Here is an 18,077-nt window from a genome sequence, read left to right on the forward strand (position 1 = left end):
CTTTTCTTTTCCTCGCCTCCTTATCAGTTTCCTCCCTTTTAACCCCACTTCAGCTCCTAGCTCTCTATATTTTTTTCGACGTTTTATTTAAAGCGAGGTGACAAACCCCGGTGGTGATTGCGGCTAGTAAATCGGACGGCGGGGCACCAGCCATCGGGGCTGGGAGCCAGCTCAGACAAAAGGCTGGCCCTACCTGAGGCCAGGGTGGCGGCCGCCGCCCGAAGAGCATCCCTACACCCCCGATACCTGATTTGGGGGGTGCGACCCGCCGGAGAGGGGGGTCACTCGGTTACAGGGATATTATTGAGTGAAATTGGTGGAAATGCTGAGCTGCGGAGAAATCCGGTGATCGGCTCCCGCCTCCCCATTGGCCGGGCCGGTCACATGCCCGCCTAACTTTATTCAGTTGACAGCAAGTAGGAGGGCTCTATGGCAGGGGAAAAAAAGACAACACGAGAAAAATTAGTATTTTCTACCTTCAGAAATTAATGGCCATGAGTTCGTATATGGTGAACTCTAAGTATGTGGATCCCAAATTTCCTCCTTGCGAGGAATATTTGCAGAATAGCTACCTAGGCGAGCAGGGGGCCGAGTACTACAGTGCCTCGCAGGGCTCTGATTTCCAGCACCAGGGACTCTACCCACGGTCAAACTACAGCGAGCAGCCCTTTAGCTGTAGCAATGCCCAAGGCTCTGCCGTGCAGCCGCGGGGTCATGGACAGGAGCAATCCGGCCCAGCGAGCCACTTCCCCGGCCAAGCAGAGCATTGTCCACCGCCTCCACTGCCCAACTCGCGAGCCTGCAGCCAGCAGCCGGCCCTCAAACCCCCAAACGGGTCAGCAGTTAAGCAGCCAGCAGTAGTTTATCCCTGGATGAAGAAAGTCCATGTTAACTCGGGTAAGGATCCTCTTCTTACTTTGCTCTTCTATTACCCTGCTTCCGATCGGCCCCAGCGACGCTCGCTCGAGTCCCTGCCAGACTCACGGACGAGCTTTTTAAGCCGAGGTAGCCAATTACACTCGCCATAAATTTTTATTGCTGAGGAAATAGGCCGTTGGCCATGCGGGGCTTTGCCGTGCAGGAAAAAACTCCATTTTAGGAGCCTGCTAGAGGCTTCCAGCCTACCTAGCTGCTTGTGCCTGTAGTGCCTGCCTTAAATGAGGGGGAGAGCAGCCCGTCCATTGTAAGCAACTGGGACGAATCCAGACCGGCCACATGCTTGCAGCTCATAAGGTTTTTCTTTTGTAAAGTCGAACGGGCAAGTCAAGATCAGCTTTGTAAAGTTCTCCGTATTTTTTTCCCAGTGAATCCCAATTACAACGGAGGGGAACCTAAACGCTCCCGCACAGCTTACACCAGACAGCAAGTCCTAGAACTGGAAAAAGAATTTCATTTTAACAGGTACCTGACCAGGCGCCGCCGTATCGAGATAGCCCACACTTTGTGTCTCTCTGAGCGCCAGATCAAGATCTGGTTTCAGAACAGAAGAATGAAGTGGAAAAAAGATCACAAACTGCCCAACACGAAGGGCAGGTCTTCTTCCTCTTGTTCAAACCCCCATTTACAGACTGGTTCAAAGGACCATCAGACTGATTTGACAACTTTGTAGAAGAGGTGAAATTTTCCATTTCATCCTTCGCTTCTGACCAGTACTGTACATAACTGACACTGCCCAAGCAGAACCTGCATGTAGCAGCTAAGGACTCAAGAAACTGTCATCTTTCTTTAAGGTACTGTTGTACAAAGGAGACAAAATGACGCTACTTTGGACTTTATGTTATTTGCCTCTGCTAGCACAACCTAAAAAAAGAAAAAAAAAAAAAAAAAAAAAGGAGGGAGGAAGAAAAAAGAAACATCATGCAGGCAGTGGGAATTGGGAAAATATTAAACAAGACCTTCTGTCCATAAAAAGTAATAAATCATTGAAAATGAAACTGTCCTGTGTTTCAGTTTTGAATTCAAAAGTCAAGGTTTGATGCTTTATTCTGGGATTTTTACTTGTAATTGTCTTTTTATCCCATGCAATTTCGGGAGGATGCATTTGGGCAAGTTGAGGACAGGAAATTTATAGCATAGTCTTTTATTTGAACATGAAGACTAGTAATTGTGAACTTTTTGTGCTGCTTTACCTTTCTTGGTGTAATGAAAATACTTGCTCATTTCCATAACATCTCAGAAGATGTGCATAGGAGTTAAGTGAAAACGGGTTATTTTATGTACTGATAGTGTTAGCGTATTTATTTATTTGTTGTGTAGAAGAGTGACGATAACAAGAAAAATAGTCAAACCAAAAACGGGGAAGGGGAGCTGAAATACAGTATTTCTCCTTCACAGTCTCATGAACACATGTAAAATGTTTACTTGTCTTGAACGTACACAACTTTCTTGTTCCTTTTTTTGAATTTCCTTCTTTGTGAATAGGAAAGGCATCCCTGCTCTTTAACATGTGCCACCCAGGGCTAACAGGCTTAAAAACTGTTTCAAAAGTCTGCTTTAAACCCTCAATACTTCATATAAAAATGGAGGGGGGGGAAAAAAGAAAAAAATGGGAGGAAAAAAAGAACACAAAACCCCCAGTGCTCACAACAACAACAAAAAAAACTAAAAAGAAAACCCCAGAGGGAGAAATTAGTGTGATTTCTGATATAACCTGAGCCATTCAAAGCTGAAAGATGAATGCATTCTTTCAATCAGATTTTAAATTTCTTTTCTGCCCAAGATATGTGGGTTGCTGCTTTGGTTTGTTTTGGGGTTATTTTGGTCTGTTGGTTTTGGGGTTTGTTTCGTTTTGTTTTAAGAACACTGATTTTTTTTTTTTTTTTTTTTTTTTTTTTAAGCAAACCAAGACACATGACTGCAGTGGTTGGAAATCTCAGCAAGTTGCTTTCAGGGAAAGGGGAAAGTCTTGGATGGGAGCAGAGCTGGTGTAATACCCACGGCTGCTGGCTGCATCGTGCCAAAGTTTTAGTGTGCTGTAACTACCAAACCCAGCCGAACCAGCTCCCTCAGCCACTTACACCTCCGCTCAGGAGATTTTAAAACTCAGCCCTTATCTCCTGTACCCTCGGGGCAGCCTGGGAGAGGGACCATTTCATCGAAATTGTAACGAGATAATCCCTTTATTAAAGAGAAAAGGGCAAAGAAGGAAATGGAGAGCAAGGGCTGAAGGGAGGTGGAAAGAGCAGGGGGCGAGTTAACGTGCCCATTTCCAGGCTGGGTGCTTCCCACCGAGGACTCGCTGCTTTCTGGGCTCGCGCAGGAAAACATTGGCCAAAATGGGCTTGAATGAATTGGAAAATAAAAGGCGAGCTTTTCAACATGAGTTGAATTCGGCAGCATTAGCTGTGGCCAGCGGTTAATTTCTGCCCTTTTCTCATCCCTAGAAGTCCGCAAAGTGTCTTTAAGACTTTGTCTTTTGTTTTAGAGCCTGGAGAAAACTCTTTGTTCTTGCTTAGGGTTAGCCTAGTTCTCAGACTTGCACATGGCAATACTTGAATATCTACACGTCGTGATATTAAAGATGGATATTCCTGCATTATTCGCATCATTGTCTCTATGACAAAAAGCACTGAGTTCATACATAGTAAAGACGTCTTTTTTTCTGACGCCTTCACGTTGAGAAGCTGAAAAGGTATTTTACTGAAGTTCGGCTAAATTGCAGGAACAGGTTCACCCAGAGGACAAATTTTCTATTCGATTAGTTGTATTTCAGCCGGGAAGAGTGACCTCTAAACCCTTAACCTTTTGGACCCAAACTACCCTTCCCTTTCTCTGGCATGGAGAGCAGCTAGCGGCAGCGCTTGAGGAGGGAATTCCTGAGACAAGTTTTCAAGTTTTGTTACAGCCGGTTCCTGTGCTAGCGGCCTTTCGTCTCCAGAGTTGTCCAAAGCCCTCCCTTTGCTCTCCATATCACTTTAGGGGGAGAAAAGAACAAAACAAAACAAAACAAACAAAAACACTCCACAACAAAAAAGACATAAAAAAAGGAAAATCCTTCTGGCTGCTCTTCTTGAAAATTCCCCTCCCAGACCCCCGCTGCTTACTTAAAATCTGTGATAAGTTGGCTGGGATCAGGGCAAACGTGTTTTTCGAGAGAGAGCTACCAACTTTGGCATCTGTGGTACAGTTCTGGAAAATAATGGCCTTGAATAAGCAAATCCTTGCTTTGTGCTTCTTATCGACAGAGATGGCTCCCGAAGTTAAAGGACCAAATTCTGCTCCCTGATTTCCTTTCCCCTCCCACTGAAGTCAAACAGGGATGTAGCTGCGAGCAGAATTTGTCTCATTGTCTTTTGAAATGTTAATATCTCCAGGACGAGTGTTGGGTTCAGCAGGCACAGCTCTTACAACCCTGTTTGCAAATCCCCTTTGAGCGAGGCTGGGGCACAGCAAGTTTACATAGTTGTAATTGCGCTGTAAGCTCGGAGAATACGTCAACTGGAGACAGCAAGTACCAAAAGAAAGTTTCGAGCTGCCAATGCTTTGAAGGGTCAGGAACGTCTGTAATAACTACCAGGAGTACTCACTGGTCATTATCTCCCGTGGAAAACGAACTCGAGGCTTATTTTTTTAGTGTTTTTTTTTTTTTAACCCTCCTCCAGAGTTGTTTTGTGTAGGAAGGGAAGCTAGTTACTTCTGTTTATCATGAGTGAAACATTGTGCATTGGAGCCTTTGTTAAATGGTCGCATTGTTCAGCAATACTCTAATCTCTGTTAAAGTGTAATGCTTTTTATAGACTTTGCCAATGTTTTGCCGCCATTGATTAAAGCGTTATTTATACTAATTGTCGCCTGTAGTTTTGCTGTAAGCCCTCCATGCACATTTGAAATAATAAAAGGTGTAGAGAAATAGATTCTGGTCTGTACCTTGAACAAACAGTCCTTACAAGGTGGATCTCACTTCTATGAAAATGCTGGTCCCTCCCATCATTACAGTGTTAAAGGATGAGTGGCTCTGCATAGCATCCTTCCAAATGTTCCTTTGAACAGGTTTGCTGATTGCCCCAGCCATACTGGTGTGACTCTAGGACAAGCTGGAGTCTATATTTACATTTAGGCTGCAGTTAAAAGCGCCTGTCATCCATTTGCTGCTGCTTTGCATTTAACAAGACCTCCTAGAATGACTCCCGGATTTATACATGTGTGGTAGGAGGTAAGGAGCCACACCTGAAGCCACCTTGATCCCCACACAGATGTATGCCTTTTAGGTGAGTCCTGGAAGGAATCAAATAAAAAAAAAAAAAAAAAAAAAAAAAAAAAAAGGAAATTTGAAATTGAAATACAGTGAGTAGTTTTCTCCGAGTACTAAGCTTCACTTTTTTTTTTAGCTGATACAAAAGTTTAAACTTTCCCGTGCACCTAAGGCAAACATCATTTTTTTCTTCCCTGCATAAGCGCCTCAGACAATAACACATACCTCTGGCCAGGAGAAGTCGATTGCACTATTTTTGTCATGAGTATTTGTCACTGAGGACTTTTCCTCTCCTGGAACGTGGTCAAGGCACGAGTCCAAAAAGAGACTCTCTTGCTCAGCCCAGGAAAGGAGCATGGTGCTCAGAACGGGGCATGTGCCCTTACTGCCTGGAGTGCACGGAGTGGGGCGTGAGGGTGCGTTTCTAAAGCACACACTCCCTAAGTTTAAATATCGAGGCACATTTTGTGGTTATACTTTCTCTCTCTACTGTTTAATGGCTCCTCCTGTTACTCCCGATACATCAATACAGTTCTGTATATTATATCACCACTAGTCGTTAAGGTAAGAATGAAGAGGAAAGGCAGAGTCAATAGCAAACCCCAGTCACTGTACAGTACAGTAAATAGGGACCTCTCTGTGCAGAGCCACACCGCTTCCAACGGCCATGTTTGTCAGCCCTTTCCCCTGATTCTTTTTCCTTCCCCCCCCCCAAGCTCAGAGACCAAAATAATCTTGCTAGGAACAGTCATAACAGGCAGAATTTCAAAGTGCAAGGAAGATGATAAGAATAGATTTCTACAAGTCCTGACCACGTGATTTGCGAAATAATTAATTCAGCACGTCCCTTAAGAAACACGGAGTCGTCATTAATCTGCCAAGCAAAGGACTCTATCAGACTTGAAAACTGAAGAGATCCCAAGAATATAATATACAAAGGGTGCAGTCTCTCTCTCTGCACACCTAGCTCTTTGGTAGCTGCCGAAAAAAAGAGACGCCCGGTACGTAAATATTTTTTACTTTTATTCCTTCTTATTTAAGCCTTAATGAACTCAGCTGTCAAACGCTTGACAAATAGGGCACGCTGCTTCCTGATTTCCAGCTCGGCAGCGGCCGGGAACCGGACCGGGCGCAAGCGGTGACCTTTGCTTCCCAGGGAGCGGGGGGAAGAGGGCGAGCGCAGAGAGCCGCGGAGGAGGCAGGCTGACCGACCGACCGACCGACCGGCCGGCCGGCCGGCCCACCGCCTCCTGGGGCGGTTGTGCTGGCGGCGGCCGCCTGCGCGGGGAGGCGCGGAGGGAACAATGGGGCTGTCAGGGCAGCGGCTGCCCGGTCCCACCGGCGGGGAAAGGCCCTCAACTCCTTTGCAAGTGGGGTCGTAAATTTTGCCGTGCGTCTTGACAGCGGGGCTGCAGCGGGGCCGGATCCGCCCGCACAAAGGCTGGCGGCCGGCCCTGCCCCCGGCCCCGCTCCCCCGGGCCGCTCCTGCCCTGCCCCCGGCCCCGCTCCTGCCCTGCCCGCCGCCAGGCGCGGGGCTGCGGAGGAACCCGGGAGCATCCAGCCCCGAAGCGGGCACGCCAGCTTTCGAGTCCGCGGTCAATAGCCCGGACTAGGGGGAAATCGGATTTGTGTTTTTATACAAAGCCACCCCCTCTAAACTCTACAGAATACGGGCAACGAAGCTGAGATTTCCCTGTGAGATCCCAGAGTCAGCTGGAAATACTTTCTGCAAACAGGATATTCTTTATTATCCTTTGCTGGAGTAATTTCTAAAAAACCCTAGATTGTAGCTTTTTATTACTTCCGTTTCTGTGGCAGGACAGAGACGAAGTTTCCTATGTTATGAATTATACATTCAAACAATAACACATTAATTCAATTATTCAAAGATGACAAATGTTTATGTGCTTTGGTAGTGACTAAGGAACAGATTTGCTACTTCACGAGAACTCCTACATTTTTATCAATGAAGTTTTATATTATCCTGTTGGTCCGGGAAAGAAACCAAACTCCACCAAGACACAGCAGTAAAATGGACCCGAACATAAATTGCAGCCCTTTCATAAGAGCGTTTATTCCCGCATATAGCCCGGGCTATTTTATCAGTTTGACAATTGCCGGAGTTGTTGTTATAAATCATCATAAGTAATTCCTGAAAGGGTGCGAGGCTGCTGGGGGGCGGGCGGAGACTGTAAATCTTTCTGTTTTATTGCTCTATGAACATATGCTCCGATTGAAGAAGTCTTAGATCCTTTACTGGAGACATATTCGCGCAAAGCTGGAGTCTCACCAGCCAAAGGATTAACATTTCCTTAATACTTTTTCAGTCCCCTTTACGATGTCTTAGTTCTGTTGGCGGTGGCGAAGGTGCTCCTTTCTTTCTGCCGTCCTCCATTTTCACATTGAATTTCGCCTGGGTTTTTTTTAGCCCTAGACTCTGAAAAGACACCCGAGGGCTGTGGGGCTTTTTCCAGGGTGTTCCGAACTGCCCTCCAGAAAGGCATTTTCTTCTGAATCCTCTTCGTGCTCTTTGCTCGACCGGTGCCCAGCTTTTCTGCGCACTTTTGTGTAGGAAGAGAAAGACCTCTCCGTCATCCAAAATGTCTAAACAGCGGCCAGAATTATGTTCGGCTTTCTGTGTATGTACACAAGTATGCGGAACACGCTGTGCGTGTAGGGGTTGCTGTATGTACACACAGACACGCGAGCGCAGGGGGCTCTGCAAAACTACCCAGACTCCGAAATATATGGCTAACGGAAAGGATATAAAGAACCATTACCTCTTACTTGGGGCGAGATTTAAGTGCGTCATTTCGAAGAAATATAGGATTATAAATCCGAAGCCGTACACAATAATTTACATTGAACTTACGTTTCCATCACTGGACTCCAATCTTTTTATAACTGGTTTGCAAAGTCAGGAAAAGCAATGTAATTTAGATAAATGTTACAATGCACTTACGGTTAGTATTGTAAGGTAATACGTTACTGTCACATCCCCATGCTTTGGATGGTAATGAAATCATAGCAGATGTTAGATTAGGTGTGGTTTATTTATAGCTACAGATATGTTAGAAAAATCAAACAGAGGAGCTAATATAATTTTTTTTTTCCTGCCGAACTGGAATTGTTGAAGAGCTTTGTGGGCACGTATGACGGATGTACATCGGGTTTGCTCTATGTCTCTTCATACACACAGAGAAGGGAGGCAGGCTCAGGGCAGACACACACACGCACAAATGTCGTGATTTTTTTTTTTCCCCAACGCTTCTTTAGCCCCCAGACAGGGGTAGTACCCGCTGCCCCGCATCTTCCCGGTACGGAGAAGGAGAAAGCAAAAATTCGCGCACGCCAGTGAGCCCCAGCGCCTTTCCGCCAGAGCAGCGCTGCTGCAGAGCTGCCCCCGGCGCAGGCTCTGGGCTGCAGCCGGTCCCAAATACCTCCTCTTTCTCCGCCGGGAATTTCTGCGCCCTGGGATCATCCCGCGGAATTCACCTTTTCCCGGGCCTCGCCGGCCCCGCGGGGCGCGTAAGTGCGGGCGCCGCCTCCGCCGGCCACCGCGGTGCGGAGCGCAACGGCGCGGAGCTCTGCGGGAGGAGAGCGGGCTCGGCCAGGCGGGCCGGTGCGCGGAGAGCGGGGGGCGGCCGCCCCGCAGGGCCCGGTGCGGCTGCCCCGCTGCGCGGGGGCGCGGGCGGCCGCGGGGAGCGCGCCAGCCTCGGCCCCGGCGAGCTGCTCCTGCGATCACGTGGGCGAATATGCCTGTATTTTAAGGCAGTGCCTATATTTCTGATTATAAAGGGGTTTCTCCTGCTCGCCCCCAAAATTCATCAATGGCCGCACGATTTAAAACCAAAACAAAACACGAGCCGGCCAATTGCTGCCTTTGGTTCCAGGAGGCTGATGCCTAAAGGGTTGTGTGTTGATGATTTTTTTTTTTTTTTTTTTTAAAGCCCAACAAATTCCTATTTCCACTCGCTGTCTTTTATTGGTAGTTGAGCCAGAGCCTGTTTTCGTTCTATCGGGAATTCTGGTGTACGGAAATGTCTGTAAAACCGCAAGATCAGGTTTAGGAGAGTATTGTCTGCAGACAAAGAGTGAAGGATATATTCTAAGAACTGCAAGCGCAGATCCTGAAAAGTGAGGAGCCCAGGTTTATGATAAATTGATACACAGGTAAGCAACTGCATGACAAAATGGGACCTTTAACCACAGGGGTTGCATTATCGCCTTTACTCAGAGACTGTCTGGAATTTTTTTGCAATCTCTGTCCATAACGACTGCAAATGCATGGAGTGGTCTCCACCTCCTCGAACGTTTTAAGCCGCATCTTCTTTTTATTATGTTCTTTAAATAAAAAGTGGACTCCTTCCCAAAGACTAGGGGAAGATGTTTGTCCCTATCCTTTTCCTAATTTTCAGTAGTTTCACGAAGGGAATTACGAGGAACGAGGGAGAGACAACTTTGCTAGATGCTCCCTTTGCCAAAGTAAGATTGAGCATCACGTTAATGCGCTGCCGTGGATAGCCGGGCAGGGGGTTGCCGTGTTGATTTGTAAAGGACGATTGAAAATGGGCTCATCGGTAATGTAGTCCCTACATTGGGTCTCTTAAATTTTCCTGCCAAGTACCTTCCCGAACTTTTTCCCCTTGCCGTGCATTCATGTTCCTCAGTGGCTGTTGTTTTCCTCCCCCAGTTGTTCTAGCGTTGTTATTACCTGTATGTTCATGCCTTCGAGTTACACACGCTGTTTGAAGCGCTTGATACTGATCTACCGAGAAGTTTCTTGCTCTGCATTTATGCGGTTTGATCAATAAGGCGGTGGGAAGGTGCCTGGGGGGGACCGGTGTCTCTCTGGGCGGACTTTGGGGCTGGAAGCGGCCGCAGAGCCTCCCCGCGTACATGAGCAGCTCAGCTCTCTCCCTCTTGGGCTGTTTCAACCAGCCCGGCTCTCACAGGAGCGCCTGCTTCCACCGACTTGTGGCCTGGCCGGAACCCCGGTGAACTCTCGGTTGTGTTCGTTAGAGAGCCCCCGCGCAAAGCCCAGCTTTGTGCCGGCGAGCGGGAGCGGGTATAGGGCTGCGCCGGAGCCCGCCCGCTCCGAGTCTCCCCGGCGAGCCCTCCGCGGGGGCCAAGCCGCCCCGCGGGAAAAGGGACAGGGAGGCGAGGGGAAGAGGAGAAAGTTGGGGTGTTGATTTTTGTTGTTGGTTGGGGTTTTTTTTTGTTGTTGTTTTCCTTTCTGTTGCGTGTTGCACTGCTCGATCAGAAGTTAAAGGCAGTGAACATTTTTCTTAGCTGTATGCCTCCAAGCTGCTGGCCTGCCAAGTTAGTCAGCTGAATCCAATTACTGCAAGCAGCATTTCATTTGGCTCGATGGAAGCACTCACTTATAACTTCACCTAAAATTTCAATAATACCTATATTGGGCCTACGCCTGAATAATTCTAAAGATTTTCCTGGGTTTAGCTCTGGCAACTTCTTCTCCGAGGTCAGCTCTGCAGGAGCGGCGCTGGGAGCCGAGCACAACCCCGGCGTGCCCGGACTCCTCTCTCCGCAGAACAAACTTTGGGGGCTATTCCTGTGGTCGTGGAAATCCCGGTATTCGGCCAAGCTCTCGCCAAGTAAAGCATGTCTAGAGCAAGGAGGCTATCGCTTGTGAGGCTGAGGAGCTGCTTCGGAAAGGGATGAGAAGTCGATAATTAATTAGGCACAAAATGAAAACTTACCGTGTTAATCAACAGCAGCTAACAATGACTCGGTTTGCGATATTATGATCTCTCCGCTCAGGGGCTAAGGTGCGACCCAACTTACGCTGCCTGCATACACCCTGTATGTGTATGTGCTATTTCTAATTAACTCTCTTAAAAAAAAAATAAAGCACTTAAAGTTGACGTACGCCCACGTGAATGTATTATATAAGACGTTACCGGGACAGGCCTGGGCCAAGAACCTGAGCGAGCATCATGTGTAATCATGAAGCTCCACTTCCCTAACTCCAGTTTGCCAGCATAAATTAAGGTGATTTGGAGGGGGAATATTGCATCCTACTGGGTTTGGGTAGAGAGAGAAGACTTGGTGGAAAGTTGTAAGGTCTGTTGTGTTGTGAGCTATTGGAGGTGCTTCCGTTGGTTGTTCATTAAGTGGTGAGTTATTGCTGTACGAGCCAAAGGTCATTTCAAAGGCTTATGGTGGCTAGATATCGTTTTTATAATGACCTGGGCTTCTTTGTGGGGGATTTTCTGAAGCTCAAGTTCTTAAAGTCCTGAGTCGACACCTTACACAGCTAAACGCAAAATGCTCAGTTCGAAGCTGCAAATATTTGCCGCGCATTTTCCGCGCTCGGGTTTCTTCGCTTCTTTTTCTCTCTGTCTTAACCGGGGGCTGGAGGGAGGGAGGGAGGCAGCTCCATTTCTGCGGAGCGCTCCGCGAGTGCGGGCGGCGGGTGCGGTGCCTGTGACCGACGGGGGTGACGGCAGCTTCCCCTCAATGGCGCTTCCCTTCCCCCGTGCGCTGCCTCTCCGCGCCTCGGCCCTGGCTGGGCTCTTGGAAAGGCAGGCGCGGCTCCGCGGCCGCGGCCGGTGCGCAGTGCCCGGCGGAGCGGCTACCGCACGCCGCCCTACCCGGGTCCGACACGCAGCCGGGGTATTTTGCTGGCTTGTTTGCTCCCCGCCTCTCTTCAAGTGCTATTAATAAATGAAGAGAAACATCTGCCCTTTGTCTGGTAAAAGATCTGACGCGGACGGAGAGACACGGTGAGGGGCTGCGGACGAGAGGTGCATTTATTAACAAAGTCCTAAGGAAGAAAGTCCAAAACAAAGCAGTTTCCTCTGAGAGTTCTCACTTCTGTTGCAGGTCCGTGCCCACGGATTATCCAAAGGAACCTGAAGATCCTACTCACACAGTTAAAGTCAAAAATCAAGAAAAAACATAAGCGTGGTGAGTTCTCTGAATTTCCTTTTCCATCCATCTCTCGCTTCCCCCAGCGCGACAGGCCCTTCGCAGGGAGCAGAGCCCGGCCCCGCGGAGCGGAGAGCGCTGCTCGGCCCGGCCCGCCGCCGCAGACACCGGAGGCGCGCCGCCGCCCTTGACGCCAAATAAATCACAGCCCGCGGAAAGCAGCCCGTGGTCAGAGGGAGCCCAGCCCGGTGGGGAGCAGCCAAGACTTGGATCCAGCCTGGGGGGAGCGGGGGGCTCCCCGGGGGGCTCCATATCTCGTTTAAGACACCCCACAGTGGCCAACGCTCGGTGCCGGAGCTAGCCCCCCCCCGCGCCACTCCTCTGTCCGTGAGGCCGCTCCGCGCTCCCCAGTGCTCTCAGCCCCCAAAGGCGGGACACCCCCCGCCCCCGGCGCAGCCCCAGCGGCGGGTGCCCGGCCGCCCGCCCAGGGCAGAGGCTCCTCGTCGCCCAGCTGCCCTGCCCACAGCCCGGCGCGGCAGCCAGCTCCGGCGGCGGCTCCAGCGCTTTCCTTATATACGGGGCTGCCCCGGGCCGGCGGCCGGGAAACGTGCCGAGCGGGGGATTCTTTTGCCGGGCTCCCTCCTACGCGCCGGCTGCTTTGCACTTCTGAAAGTGCCGGGGCTTGGGAAGTGTTTTCCTTTTCATTCCTGGCCGGAGCGTTTACTGCCACGGCGCTAGCAGTCATAAATTTTGTTACAAACCGCAATGACAGGTGCATTGATATGCACCCTGAGAGCTCCGGCTGCTTTAATAACCGCTCCGCTGGCCGCTCTCACCGCCTCTTATTTATTCGGTATCATATTAGATATTGATCCTGAGCAGAATTAAGTGTAGTGGAAGTTTTAGTAGAGAACTGCTTAATGAAAGTGTCGGGAGGGAAGCGGCTGGCAGTGCCGGGCCGAGGTCAGCGTGGACCGGGGGCGCTCCGCGCACACGCGCAGGTGGACGCGTGGGCCCCCGGCTGCTCCCCAGAGAAAGCTGGGAGAGGGTCCGTAACCTCCAAAAGCGTTGGAACCAGTGGTGGGACAAAAAGCCCCATTATCGTGTACAACGGCTAACGGTTCAGATGAGGTTAACCTTTCTGGAGAGGAGGAAGGGAAATCTGAAACACAGACATGGATACTTTGCGGTTTCCTACCCTCGGTGCCTCCGAGCCCACCTCCCACGGCTCTGCCTCACCATTTGGATGTCACCTTTTTTTTTTTTTTTTTTTTTTTTTTCCCCTGGAGGCTGTTTCGGGCCAAACCACCAAGTGTTGAGCCCCTGCTTTGGTGTTACCTATAAAAACATCACCCCGGGCCTCGCACTCGTGGAAAATCAAACCCTGGAAAGCTCTCTCTCTCCCTCTTTCTCTCCCTCTCTCTCTTTTTAAGATCTAAAGATGAGCCACCAAACAGTTGAGCATTGTCCATGTGATTTATGGCCCATAGCCTCCTTTTTAGGTTCAAGCAGAGTTCACAAGCAGTTGGTATTTCAGAAAAGAAATAAGGCTTTTAACAGCTTAACAGCAATATTCTGTCTTAAGATTCTGCGTATTCTTTTGGGAACTATATTTTACAAGGCACATAAAAGCCTATGCTTAAGGCGGTGTTGGGCTAACAAAAGTCCTCAGTCCAGACAGCTCCCGAAAATATAGATGATAGAAGTGGAAAACGAGCGACAGAGTTCTTTTGCACAAAATTACTTTCAAGAATCGTCAAGATTATCACAGCGTTTTAAAACTCATCTGATTCGCCACCGTTCATTTCCATAGACATTTTTTTACTAAAATTTTCCAGGAGAGGAAAATAGATCTTTTCCCATTTCCATCAGCTTCGCAGATCGTCCCAAGCTTTTGTTCAGGGAAGAAAAGGACCCCGGCTGTTTGTGACGGGATAAATCGCCGAAAGAGGCCGCAGATCGCAGCTTGCTGAGGTTATTCTGAGTTATACAGACGTGTTTCCTGGTGAATTTTAGAGAATAGATCAGAGGTACTTGGCGGTACAAATTGCTGCGGGAGAAAGAGCAATACTCTGGTAGTACTGCTTAAGTATAGGCAGGAGAATGATAATTACCGGACACCGTTCAAAAATTTCTAGCTACTCTTCTCTGGTATGTTAATAGGCTCAAACCCTGAAGAAATACAATGAGCTCTTAAGATACGTTGAGTTACAGACTTTCATTGACAGGTGAAGTATGTGCTAATTTACAAAATTACTAAAAATGTCGGAGAAAACCCTTATCCGACAAGAAAAATAAAACAGGTAATATTAAACAGCCGCAACAAAATCGCAGAACAGTTTCTGTCTTGCAACAAGCACAGGGAAGTTTCGGGAGCAGCAAGGGGAAAGCACCCTGCTCCAAAACGTCTACCCTAAGGGGACCGTGCGTTTTCGGTCTCAGCGGCCTGGTCGAGGGCCCGGGGGGCGGGGAGCGGAACGCCACGAATTTGCAGGCTGGAAAAATAAGAGAACCCCCTAAAAATGATCTCCAGCCTCTCAGGTTCTTTCTGCTGGGGACAAATTAAAGGGTCGAGAAACGTTGGGTGAGGGAATTTAATTCATCACAGAATTAAAATAGGAGAGCTGACCTGCGACTTCCTTTATAGTGCTAAGTGAAGGGAGTGAATGGCGCCGGTTATACTTTAACTCCGGAGGAATCCGGGGGAAGAAGGAGGCCGGGTTTACAAAGGGGAAGGGATTTTTCTGCCTCTGTCCGGCCGCAGCCCGGGCTCAATCCATCATGTCAGCCCTGCGCGGCCGTGCGCACGCGTGCCGGGCGAGGGGGCGAGGGGGCGAGGGGGGCTCTCGGCCGAAATGGGCCGGTGGGTCCCTGGGAACACCACCCACCCAGCGCGGCCTCGCGTGCTCACTGAGAGCCCTGGCCTGCAGCCGCGGGGTCCGATCCAGCGAAACTCGCCCGGGAACGGTCCAAACGCAACACAAAGGAAGCAAACATCCCCCCAAAATGCCTCTAAAAGTGGCCTCTAGGAAGTCCCGCCAAGGTGTCCCCATTCCCCCAGCACCATCGCTCTCGGGTGGCTCCTTCCCTGCTGTCCCCCGGTCCTTCCCTACTGTGCCCTGCTCTCCCCCTGGTGTGCCCCCGTTCGCCCTGGCTCCTGCCTGATGACCCTGCTCCTTCCCTGGTGTCCCTTACTCCCTCCCTGAAGACTCTGGTCCTTCCCTGGTGTCCCCTGCTCTTTCCATGATATCCCCTGCTCCTTCCTTGACGTCTCCCGGTCCTTCCCTGGTCCTCTCCGGTCTCCTCCTGGTGTCCTGACTGCCCCCCGCTCTCGCCCCGCTGCCCCCGGCCCCACCGGCCCCGCCGAGGCTGGGGGTACCGGGGTGCGGGGCGCGCCGGGGCCTGCCCGGCCGCTCCCAGCCAGTGCCCCCCCACTGAAGGTCTCTTTTGTGTCCCCGCTGTCGCCCTCCCCAGGTGGCTGCGAGCGGCCCGGGACGACGACGTGAGGCGCGGGGCGGCGGTCAATGTTATTTGAGCGGGGGCCGCGGGCCTCGGCGATCGCAGAGCGGAGGATGCAGAAAGCCGCCTACTACGACAACGCGGGGCTCTTCGGGGGCTACACCTACAGCAAGGCCGACGCCTACCCCTACGGCGCGGCCCACCAGCCCTACAGCCAGGCCGGCCTGGATGGCGAGTACCCCGGCTCCGCCTGCTCCGTCCAGGGCTCGGCGCCCGGCCGCACCCCGGCCCACAAGGGCAGCGAGCTGAGCGGCAGCTGCATGCGGACGGCCGGGGGCGGCCCCGGGGGCAACCAGCCCCCGGGCATCGGCGAGCAGCAGCCGCCGGCGCTGCCGCCCTCCTCCCCGCCCAACCCCCCTCCCAGCGCGCCCCCTCCGAAAAAAGCCAAGGGGGGCCCCAACTCTTCGGGCTCGGCCACCGCCACCCTCAGCAAGCAGATATTCCCCTGGATGAAGGAGTCGCGGCAGAACTCCAAGCAGAAAAGCACCTGCGCCCCCTCAGGTAGCCCGACACCCCCGCCCCGGCCCATTGCCCGCCCGAGGAGCCGGGCTGAGTCCCTCGGGCTGAGTCCCCCGGCCCTGAGCCTTGTCCCCTACTCCTCCAGCTGCCATTGCCCCCATCCCCCGCTCGGGGGTCCCAGCCCCGCCGGACGCTGCAGGTGGGGTAGGCTGGGGGCTCCTGCCCTGCTCCCCCTGCCAGCCCAGCGGCGGCAAGCGCGGCCCCGACGGGTCCCGGCAGCGCTTGGACGGGCGGTCACTGCGGCCCCCTGGGGGAGGCAGCTCCGGGGGGGGTGGTGGTGTGGGGTGTATGCCAGGCAGGGAGGGGTGGGAGGCCGCCCCGAGCCACCTGCGCCCCCTCCCCAGGTGCCGGCAGAGCGGGACGGGGGCGGCGGGGCTCCAGGGGACCCCGAGGGGGGCTTTCGGTGGAGACCAACGGCTCTTTGTGCCTCTTTCCCGCAGGAGAGAGCTGCGAGGACAAGAGCCCCCCCGGGCCGGCCTCCAAGCGGGTGCGCACAGCCTACACCAGCGCGCAGCTGGTGGAGCTGGAGAAGGAGTTTCACTTCAATCGCTACCTGTGCCGGCCGCGCCGGGTGGAGATGGCCAACCTGCTCAACCTGACCGAGCGGCAGATCAAGATCTGGTTCCAGAACCGCCGGATGAAGTACAAAAAAGACCAGAAAGCCAAAGGCATCATGCACTCCCCCGTCGGACAGTCCCCGGACCGCAGCCCCCCCCTGAGCGGCCCAAACCACGTCGGCTACTCCAGCCAGCTCCCCAGTGTCAACAGCCTCAGCTACGACGCGCCCTCGCCCACCTCCTTCGCCAAGTCCCAGCAGAGCATGTACGGGCTGGCCGCCTACACGGCGCCGCTGAGCAGCTGCCTGCCGCAGCAGAAGCGCTACGCGGGCGCGGAGTACGACCCCCACCCCATGCAGAGCGGCGGCGGCGGCTTCGCCAACCCCAGCCTGCAGGGCAGCCCCGTCTACGTAGGGGGCAACTTCGTGGACTCGATGCCGGCCTCCGGCCCCATGTTCAACCTGGGGCACCTGCAGCACCCCTCCTCCGCCAGCGTGGACTACAGCTGCGCCGCCCAGATCCCCGGCGGCCACCACCACGGACCTTGCGACCCCCACCCCACCTACACGGACCTCTCCTCTCACCACACCTCTCAGGGACGGATGCAGGAGGCGCCCAAGCTCACGCATCTGTAGCGGGGCGGCGGCCGACGGGGCCCGCTCCCCTCTCCATTACCTCACTTTTCTGACGGGACAGTGTTACTTTGCTCTCGAGTGCCAACAGTATTAGTGGATTTGTCTCCCCTAGCAGCTCCCTTCCTTCTTCCGCAGCCCCGAGTAGGTCCGTGAGCAGGAGCCTTTCTCTTAGAGCTGTTTTAAGCATGACAGTGCAATATACTGCAAACCGAGGGACTGATAAGCTGGTAATAATGTACTTGAAGGTAAGTCTTAGAGATGCTGTAGTGTTAGCAGCGCGTCATGCTGAGGTGTTTAGACCAGTCGTGAGCGGTGGGAACTCGCCCGCGTGTAAGCTTATTTCAGAGAAGTTAATTTATGAATTCTTGCGTCATGTAAGGATCTCATCGGACTAAATGATATGTATTTATTATTTTAAGCGAGACATTTTTGTATCACTGATTATTTATCCTCGTCTTTAATGTATTTATGTGGGTATTTGTAGAGTTTCTTCATCAATACTTCGGGAGAGCGATTCAGGCCCGTGGTGACATACATTTCACCTATTTAGTATGTTCGGTCTGAGCTAGTTGAGAGAGTAGTCTTGAACAGTTGTAACAGTGGCTGGTGTTTGTAGTTTATGTGAGGATTAATTAAGACAGCAAGTCGTAAGTCATTAGTAGAGTCAAACAAGCTGTGGCATCACACAAAGAGCGGTTACACTTTAAAAAAAATAACGAAAGTATTTTTAAAGTATTTATTTCTAACCGGCTGCCCCCCTCG

The 18,077-nt window shown here is 51.6% G+C and overlaps 2 protein-coding genes across 2 annotated transcripts; both read left to right on the forward strand.

Annotated features, from left to right (window-relative positions):
• The first annotated feature begins 488 nt into the window (after positions 1 to 488).
• HOXD4 (homeobox D4) lies at positions 489 to 1,609 on the forward strand. Its single transcript, XM_009946184.2, has 2 exons — positions 489 to 897; positions 1,305 to 1,609. The coding sequence occupies exons 1-2, from the start codon at positions 489 to 491 to the stop codon at positions 1,607 to 1,609; spliced, it is 714 nt and encodes a 237-aa protein (XP_009944486.2).
• Positions 1,610 to 15,609: 14,000 nt separating this feature from the next.
• On the forward strand, positions 15,610 to 17,315 carry HOXD3 (homeobox D3). The gene is made up of 2 exons (XM_086465033.1): positions 15,610 to 16,105; positions 16,564 to 17,315. The coding sequence occupies exons 1-2, from the start codon at positions 15,610 to 15,612 to the stop codon at positions 17,313 to 17,315; spliced, it is 1,248 nt and encodes a 415-aa protein (XP_086321159.1).
• The last annotated feature ends 762 nt before the right edge of the window (positions 17,316 to 18,077 follow it).

Source organism: Leptosomus discolor, chromosome 5 (genome assembly GCF_034619465.1).
Source record: "Leptosomus discolor isolate bLepDis1 chromosome 5, bLepDis1.hap2, whole genome shotgun sequence".
Lineage (NCBI taxonomy): Eukaryota > Metazoa > Chordata > Aves > Leptosomiformes > Leptosomidae > Leptosomus > Leptosomus discolor.

Coding starts and splice junctions, on each gene's coding strand:
- HOXD3 (XM_086465033.1), top strand. CDS start 15,610: ATGTTATTTGAGCGGGGGCCGCGGGCCTCGGCGATCGCAGAGCGGAGG. Junction 16,106..16,563: donor AAGCACCTGCGCCCCCTCAG/GTAGCCCGACAC, acceptor TCTTTCCCGCAG/GAGAGAGCTGCGAGGACAAG.
- HOXD4 (XM_009946184.2), top strand. CDS start 489: ATGGCCATGAGTTCGTATATGGTGAACTCTAAGTATGTGGATCCCAAA. Junction 898..1,304: donor GAAAGTCCATGTTAACTCGG/GTAAGGATCCTC, acceptor TTTTTTTCCCAG/TGAATCCCAATTACAACGGA.